The sequence below is a fragment of the Aptenodytes forsteri genome, unplaced genomic scaffold, assembly GCF_000699145.1.
Source record: "Aptenodytes forsteri isolate BGI_AS27 unplaced genomic scaffold, ASM69914v1 Scaffold278, whole genome shotgun sequence".
Lineage (NCBI taxonomy): Eukaryota > Metazoa > Chordata > Aves > Sphenisciformes > Spheniscidae > Aptenodytes > Aptenodytes forsteri.
This window is the reverse complement of record NW_008795907.1, coordinates 3,425,359-3,433,806: the sequence shown is the minus strand read 5'-3', so window position 1 is coordinate 3,433,806 and position 8,448 is coordinate 3,425,359. Positions and strand designations below refer to the sequence as shown.

The 8,448-nt window shown below is 45.0% G+C and overlaps 1 protein-coding gene across 1 annotated transcript in view; it reads left to right on the top strand.

The window, feature by feature from the left end:
* The window catches only part of MYO7B (myosin VIIB), a 52,493-nt gene that overhangs the window by 12,219 nt on the left and 31,826 nt on the right, over window positions 1-8,448 (top strand). Inside the window, exons 13-18 of the mRNA XM_019473390.1 lie at window positions 1,352-1,487; window positions 1,715-1,806; window positions 4,853-5,014; window positions 5,955-6,107; window positions 6,625-6,723; window positions 7,277-7,375. Coding sequence (XP_019328935.1) covers window positions 1,352-1,487; window positions 1,715-1,806; window positions 4,853-5,014; window positions 5,955-6,107; window positions 6,625-6,723; window positions 7,277-7,375 — 741 coding nt within the window. The remainder of the gene's footprint in view (window positions 1-1,351; window positions 1,488-1,714; window positions 1,807-4,852; window positions 5,015-5,954; window positions 6,108-6,624; window positions 6,724-7,276; window positions 7,376-8,448) is intronic.

Sequence of the window (8,448 nt, the reverse complement as noted above, 5' to 3'; positions counted from 1 at the left end):
AGGGAACTGGGGTTGTTTAGCCTGGAGAAAAGGAGGCTGAGGGGAGACCTCATCGCTCTCTACAACTACCTGAAAGGAGGTTGTAGCGAGGTGGGTGTCGGTCTCTTCTCCCAAGTAACAAGTGATACCCAAGTAACGAGCGATAGGACAAGAGGAAATGGCCTCAAGTTGTGCCAGGGGAGGTTTAGATCGGATATTAGGAAAAATGTCTTCACCGAAAGGGTTGCCAAGCTTTGGAACAGGCTGCCCAGGGAAGTGGTTGAGTCACCATCCCTGGAGGTATTTAAAAGACATGTAGATGTGGCGCTTAGGGACGTGGTTTAGTGGTGGACTTGGCATTGCTAGGTTTACGGTTGGACTTGATCTTAAAGCTCTTTTCCAACCTAAATGATTCTATGATTCTATGAAATGTTATTCTGCAAAGGCCAGGCATCTCAAACAGGAGAGCAGAGATGATAGTAGCATCTGATTTCAGGCATCCCTGCAGAGCATTTTCATAGTCTCCAGAGCATGGTGAGGCTAAGCAGGAGTACTGATGCAGGAATCAGATGGCAATGTGGGCTTGTCCAGAAAAGCAAGCCCCTGCCTCAGCTCATTTGTAGTCCTCAGGTAACAATTTGAGAGGATCATGTACAGGCAGACAGCTTTCCCCTTTCTTCCCTAAGAAGAGGGTGTTCCTGCAGTCAGGACAAGAAAGCATCTCTTCTATGATTCCCAGAGCACATGACTTCTCAGACAGCACAGCACTCACTACCCCTAGCATGGGCCAGCGAGCAGAGCTAGCCTCACATGCACCACAAGGGAATGAGATTGTGATGGCACCCCTTGAAGAGAAGCACCCAGATGACTGCCTTGCCTGTGGAAGTCACGATCTGGGAATGCTGACTGGTATTTGCTCAGGGCAGCCTTCTTCCAGGGATCTCTGAGTCTTGCACCAGTTGGGGAGTAAAAGAACTGTGCCTGTCTGGGAGAAGGAGCATGCACCCCTTAGAGCATGACTGGGTAGGATGGCATGGGAAGGTTGGTGGGGAGCTCTGCTTGTGAGGTCCAAAGATTTGGGAAATTCTCAGCGCACCTGGTGATGTTAATAATGTTATGGGGGCTTGTGTACAGCCCTAAAATACCAGGCCTTACACTCTGGTGGTGTGTTCTGTCCTGATGCTTGAGAGGAAGCTCTGTGTAAAAGGGAAGACACTTCTGGCACTACCTTCCTCCAGATCTACTACACAAATAAGGGGCAGAATTCGAGCTTTTGTTATCTCTGAGCACCACTTCTATTTGTTCGCTGAGCATAGGCCAGTGCTGAGGGGAATCTGCTTAACTCTCCTTTTTTGCCTGTATTTGTTTCTAGGGCACAGATGCCACCATGCTCGTCAAAATCAATTCCCTCCATGGCAAAAGTAAAGTCTACATCCCACCTAAGAGTGTCCATGACACCAAGTTTGGCATCAACCATTTTGCTGGGGTTGTCTTTTATGAATCAAAAGGTGAGCCTCTCTCTTCTGGATACAGAGGGTGAAGAGAAGGGCATGACCTGCCCTGGATGTGTGGCACTCCAGGGTAGTGTTGATCTGAAGTCAGATCAGGAGGTCAGGAGGATTACTCTAACCTAATCTGCAAGTTACTGCAAAGGAAGTGGATTTTAGCTAGACAGAGCGGCGCTAGAGCCAGCAGGCTGCAGAGGTGACAAGCTGATTTTGTTTTCATCCTATAGATTTCCTGGAGAAAAATCGGGACACACTGAGTGCTAATGTAATGCAAGTGATTCATTCCTCCAAAAACAAATTCCTGAGAGAGATTTTCCAGGTGGAAACGACTCCACCTAGTCTGGGACGTGGAACCATCCGGTATCTTGGAGCTGACAAGGCCTACAAGGTTGGCTTACTGGCACTGGATTGCAGAAACAACTCATTTCTCCTCCCTTCCATAAGGCTCTGGCTGTTCTTGACCTCCTCTTTCTTTTGCATAGTCTCTGCAAATCCCTATCCCTTTCATTCAACCCATTTCTGCAAAGGAGTCTGGAGGAGGAGTCAGGATCTGGTGTTCATGCTGTAAACAAGTGTAATGACAGCCCTGTCTCCCAGGACTGCATCCCTGGATGTTCTGTATAGCCATGCCTGCAGGCTGTCACAGAAGCAGGAGTTGTGCTACCTCCCCACATGTTGTCATCAACTGGATGGGTTTGCTCTGTGTCTGCCTCGGCATCCATACTGCATCCACATCGCCAGGATGGGTGTAAATTAGTAGGAGGAAACTGTAGTTCAAAAGGTTCATTGGAATGGAACAAGGCACCAACAAGAAACCCCTCTGCAAAGCCAGTACCTGTTCAGAAGCCAGCAGCTAAACTGCTGCCATACTGCACATGTAGCCAGCCTGCTGGGAACGTAACACCAAGGGGTCTGACTGGGCAACTGGCAGGTGGGTCCTGGCCTTTTCGTTCTTGCAGAGGGCTGACAGGCTGGCACAAAGGAGCAAATGGCTGTGCTGTCACAGAAAGATACTCTGTCTCCTGCTCCCAGTGACACCTGTAGACACAGTCTCACCGCCCTGCATATTGCTGTAACTTTAGCTCTCCGTCCTGGCCCAGAGGCTTTGTGACAAAGATCATAATGGCTAATTATCACAGAATCATCTGTACCTAGTGGTGTGGAGAGTCTTGTCCTGTGCCTAGTGAAAATGAGGTTGTAAAGCACAGTGGACTGGAAACAGCGTGGGGCAGAGTTCAAGTTCTCTGCCCTGCTGCAACTTTCACATACCCTGATTTCTGAGCATTTAACTATGCAGCGTCAACATTGTGTGAAGGGACTTTTGCTTTAATGTTTATATCTTTGAGTTTTCCTGTCAGGGTACAGAACAAACAGTCAGCTTGCTATCTTACTTGTTAGCTGTCTATTCTCCTGGCATTGTTTTCTGATCCTGTCCTTTCTTCCTCAGTCTTTATCCCAATGTGGCTTTCTGCTGTCCAGAACATCTGGCCATGGACAGGTAAACATCCTGGGGGAGAAGAATATCAGAAGTGGTACAAGCAGCAACAGAGAACTGGCTTAGCATCTCTTAAATACTATGAATACCTTCAGATTAAATACCAGACCTACATTGCTTTAATGCTCTAATGGTTTTTGTCTCTATAAATAAGGTTGTGTTATTGAAAAAAAACCCTTTCCTTACATTTAGAAAGTACAGCAGCATGTCAAGAAAGGAGATACTAAATGTGGGCTACTGCCCATTTCAAAATGCACAGAAGATAGCTGAAATACCCTTACTAATTTCAAATAGGTTGAGCCACCATTGGGAAGCCTAAGATGCAGCCTACAGAAAAGAATAGTGAATGAAGTGCCAGAAAAAACTTGGCTGTCCTGAGGTCTCAGTTGCTCTCCTGACATACCGGGGAGAAAAGTCATCACCATCTCAACAACAAATTCAGCTTTATCAATGTTGTATGTGTGAGCTCATGAAGGCATGGGCTTCAGACTTGTGTGGCCATCCCACTGATTTACTGGTACAGCAGAAAGGCCTCTAAGATCTGGGAGTGCAAATTTCTTTTAACTGTTATACAGCTTAAACAGGTATAAGCTGTTATCATATCTGCTTCAAACAGATGCTTCCTAGCCTAAGATGCATCAGAGCTGCTGTGAGACATTCCCAGGAACTGTTTTCCAAAGGCATGAGTGTTTGGTCGCTGGAGGGCAGCGTTGCCCTGTAGCTAAAGCAGAAGGTGGCAACTTGAGTGTTAAAAGGGGCTCTTTAAACGTAAGAACCAGCAGACTGAGGTACTGTAAAGACAAGGGGAGGGCAGCACCTTGCCCACACTTGCCTGCTGGGCCCTGAGCCTGTCCGCTGGCACGGTGGAGGCGCAGACACTGGCTGTTGCAGGTGGCTAACGACTATGGAAGTGAGGGGAACCGCTGGACTTTAAATTATTTACTTGGAAAAAAACCCAAAAAACCCACAACCCACCAAAACCCCCAAAACAAACAAACCAGCTGTATTGTGCTGCAATGATTAGCTCCATGCCTGTATGTAAAAGGCCAGTGGAGTCCTTTTGTTACTTGGAATCTGCACTCTTGTCACCGTAATTTAATGTGCCCTTAAAACGTACAAGGAGGTAGAAGCCTAGGCCTATTGTGATGATCTGTGTGAAAAAGACATAGGTGGAACTGTGCTTTCAGAGAAGCTGGGGAAGTCAGGAACTAACTGCGGCCAAGTGCAATCCCTCTGGGGGTTACACTATCGCAACTGGGAGCAAAATTGAACCCAGGAGTGGTGAGACATAAAGCACTTTATATGCGGCAATAAATGCACTAGCTCTTACCTTATCCTCCAGTAAAAGTTTGCCTTTTCACTGCTTACTGTAGTATTAATGAGCAAGGCAATCAGTCATCCTAATCACTAAGGAATGAGCTGTTCTGGATCTTTAGCATTCCTAGTTAGCGATAAGATGGCAGCAAAGCGTCTCGCCTGGAGGTTATTATTGCTTTGGGAGTGGCTGTTTTTTCCCAAGCTTTCAGGCACACACCCATGAATAATAGCTTGGCACCCAGGCCCTACACTAAACACAGCCTTGGTTGGAAGAGACAGGCCTATGTGGGCTCATGTGGGTAGAATTTCCTCCACCACAGCCACCCCCACTGCTAGAACTTAGTAGAACTTAGTAGAACTTAGAACCCAAGTAGGTGAAAGAGCTCAGTGGGGTTTCTTTGCAAGAATAAACCCAAAGTAATAAAATGCAGATGGCAGATTTAGCTCCCATGTAGGTAAATAATTTCTTTTCTGGCACTTGTGTGATACTGTTACATTGTACAAAAATACAAAGATTTATTAACTTGCCCTCTGACAGTGAATGCCGTAGCAGTCAGCATGTGCTTACTCTTCCCAGGGCTTGGATACCACCAAACGGCTCTCTACTCTGGGAGGACAGTTCAAGCAATCCCTGGAAAAACTAATGAAAATCCTTGAGCAGTGCCAGCCATACTTCATCCGCTGCATCAAGCCAAATGACTACAAGAAACCACTGGTAATGTTTTAACAATATGAGGTCTTGTCTCCAGCAAACTTTTTAATGAGAAAAAGCTTGTCAGTTGCTGTGTAGCATTTTATATCTGTACTTCAGCCAAGAAGAGCTGGAGTACAGGCTATTACTAGAATAAAAAGGGTGGTAGGATATAGCATTGTTAATTTACAAAAACATCTCTAAAAGCATCATAGAGTAATAGATGGCAAAAAAGCACATAGGTGTATTCCTGAGAGGAGTTGTAAAAGCCTTTCCTGTAAAGACAAAGACAAAACTGGAGAGTTTCTAGCCCCTTAACAAGGGGACAAACAAAAAACATTAGGATCAAACAATGATCATACTATGAAATAGCCTGAGAGAGAACAGGAGAGCTGGGTGATGTGGCTTAATTTGACACTACAGGAGAAGAGGAGCAAGTTTGTCATTAAGATGCTTGGCTGGAACTCAGGAGATCACGACCCAGTTCTACATTAAAACCTTGTATGGTGTTGGTCAAGTGGCTTAATAATTTTTAAAGTACTGGACGTGGTTTAGTGAGCCTATTTTTAATCTGCATTACAAGCAACTATGTTTTGCCTGGCTATGCCCAAAGGGCCTAAGTTGCTACTGCAATTATTCACACCTGCAAAATGATATGAACAATTTATTGTTCATATGAAATTGCAGTTCTAGAATTGCAAATGGTTGCTAAAGCCAGACTGAAGTTAATGGGCTGTTTCCACTGCCAATAAACACAAATTTGAAGACCCTTTGGGGTGACTTGTTTAGGCCTGTAATGAATTAATTTAAGGCACTAAAGAAATAAGAAATGCAATTAAAAAAAGCATAGTAGGCCATTTTGCAGGCACTCTGAGGTTGGAGGTTAATAGATACGTTCTGAGGAATGCTGCATGTGTAGCTTCTTTCAGTGCTAAGTCTCCTCCTTGTCTGCTTTCCCTTTCAGTTGTTCAACCGGGAGCTGTGTATCAAACAGCTGCGATATTCAGGGATGATGGAGACAATTCAGATCAGGAAAGCTGGCTACCCAATTCGCTATAGCTTTGAGGAGTTCTTTGAGAGATACAGAGTTCTCCTGCCATGGTCTCTTCGAGAACAGGTGTGTTAGCACAAACTTGGTTTAAGGCTAATCTAACTTTTCCTTATGAGGGTTTAGTCTTTCCCACAGTAGAAAGTTCTTGGATTATTGCTGGCACAGTTGAGAGAGCTGTCATCACAGTAACTGTAGCTAGATACTTACATACTCACTTGGGCCTTAGCTGAAACAGTAAAGGTGCTTTTAGGTTCAGCTATCCTTGACCTGCTCCACACAGACATCCCAGGCAGCATGGCATCCCCACTGCCCTCAGATGTTTCTTTTCTGTAATCACACACTTCTGAGGTCTCTAACATCCTCCTCGCACTTGAACTCTGGAATGCTTGACCATGCACTCATGTTCCTCCTTTTCTTGACCATTTGAGCTGAACCACTTTCATTCATTATACTGTCAGCCCAGAGGTCTGTAAGACCTCATCTGTTTCTGTTCTTTGCCCTTTGAAATGTGGGGCAATAGATCCTTACATAGTGTGCTGTGTTTCCAACCAAGCCCTAACATGATGATGCTTTTGCACATCAGCTGAAGAATGATGCTCGACAGAGCTGTATCAGCATCTCTGAAGCAGTGCTGGGCAAGGATGAAAGCTGGCAAGCTGGAAAGACCAAGATTTTCCTTAAAGTAAGTAGAAAGGACAGTTATTGTCTCTTCTCCTGAAAAACTGGGTGCTTCACAGTATAGCTTGACCTGCTTGTGCAAGAGTGGTGACCTAGAAGGACTGGGTTCTCTTACAAACTCTCTTGAATCTGAGGCTGGATCTTTGTTCCTGAAGGCCAAGTAATTTAATGGACCCAGCTTGGTGTGGGAGAGGCTGATCCTGTTCCTGTGCGCCAGTGTTGCAGCTAAAATAGCACAGTGCAATGTATTGGTCTCTGCTCAAGCCTTGAGCATAGAAAAGAACTGGATACCTGCACAGTGTTGCAGGGGACTTCCTTGTCCATAGCATTCCCCCAGGTAGAAACAGTCTTACTGCAGGCAGATTCTCTGCTTGTTTATGGCTACGGCCAGACATGGTGTGGTGAGGTGGTGTGCACTCTTCCTACTGCAGTTCCACAAATGCATTTTAATCGCACTACATCATGCTGATTTTGGGCCTCTTTCAGACCATGTGCCCAGTTTTCAGAAGTTGTGAGGATGTCTGCTCAGCTGGCATATCCACACTTTCTTTTAACAGGATCATCATGATACGGTATTGGAGCTGCAACGCCAAAATATACTCACAGATAAGGTTCTTCTTATCCAGAAGGTGATGAGAGGATTGAAGGACAGGTCAGTGATCTTACAGAAGGGAATTTGCTTTGGTTTGAAGCAGTAATCTTTGCGGTGCAGTTTAACACACACTGTGAAGCATATTTGAGTATGAAATGTATCAATCCATACCTTCCACTAGCCCTAAATTCAGCACTCGTCATGTAACAGTGCACAGTGCATCTATGCAGATTTTGCACAAAGATTTGTTCTGGCTCAGTTTCTTGATTTTCATGATGCTTTTCAAAATGCAGGGCTGTGGCACATGCAGCTTGTATGTGGGGCTGGAAGGAGGATTTGCACTTAATATTTCTAGTAAACAGTAGGTATCTGGAAAGCAGGAAATCCCCATGGAATCTGTGTCCTTCTCAGAGCTACAATGACTCTCTTATTTAGGATGCTGCTTTGATACAAGACACAGAAGAGAATCAGATAGAAACTAACTAGTCCTTCTCTTTGCCAAAGATGCACAATTCTTGCATTTTGTCTGGTTTAGTTTGAAAGATCTTCAGAATTGAAATTTAGTCACTGTCAAGTAAATGTTTTTCCTCATTAAATGCTTTACATCCTGATTTGTACTTATTAATCTTGTATCACCCAACCAGAACCATGATCATAGAATCATAGAATCATAGAATCATAGAATCATAGAATCATAGAATCATAGAATCATAGAATAGTTTCGGTTGGAATGGACCTCTAAAGGTCATCTAATCCAACCCCCCTGCCGTGGGCAGGGACATCTTCAACTAGATCAGGTTGCTCAGAGCCCCATCCAACCTGACCTTGAATGTTTCCAGGGATGGGGCATCCACCACCTCTCTGGGCAACCTCTTCCAGTGTTTCACCACCCTCACTGTAAAAAATTTCTTCCTTAGATCTAGTCTAAATCTACTCCCCTTTAGTTTAGAGCCATTCCCCCTTGTCCTGTCGCAACAGGCCCTGCTAAAAAGTTTGTCCCCATCTTTTTTATAAGCCCCCTTTAAGTACTGATAGGCTACAATAAGGTCGCCTCGAAGCCTTCTCTTCTCCAGACTGAACAACCCCAACTCTCTCAGCCTTTCTTCATAGGAGAGGTGTTCCATCCCCCTGATCATT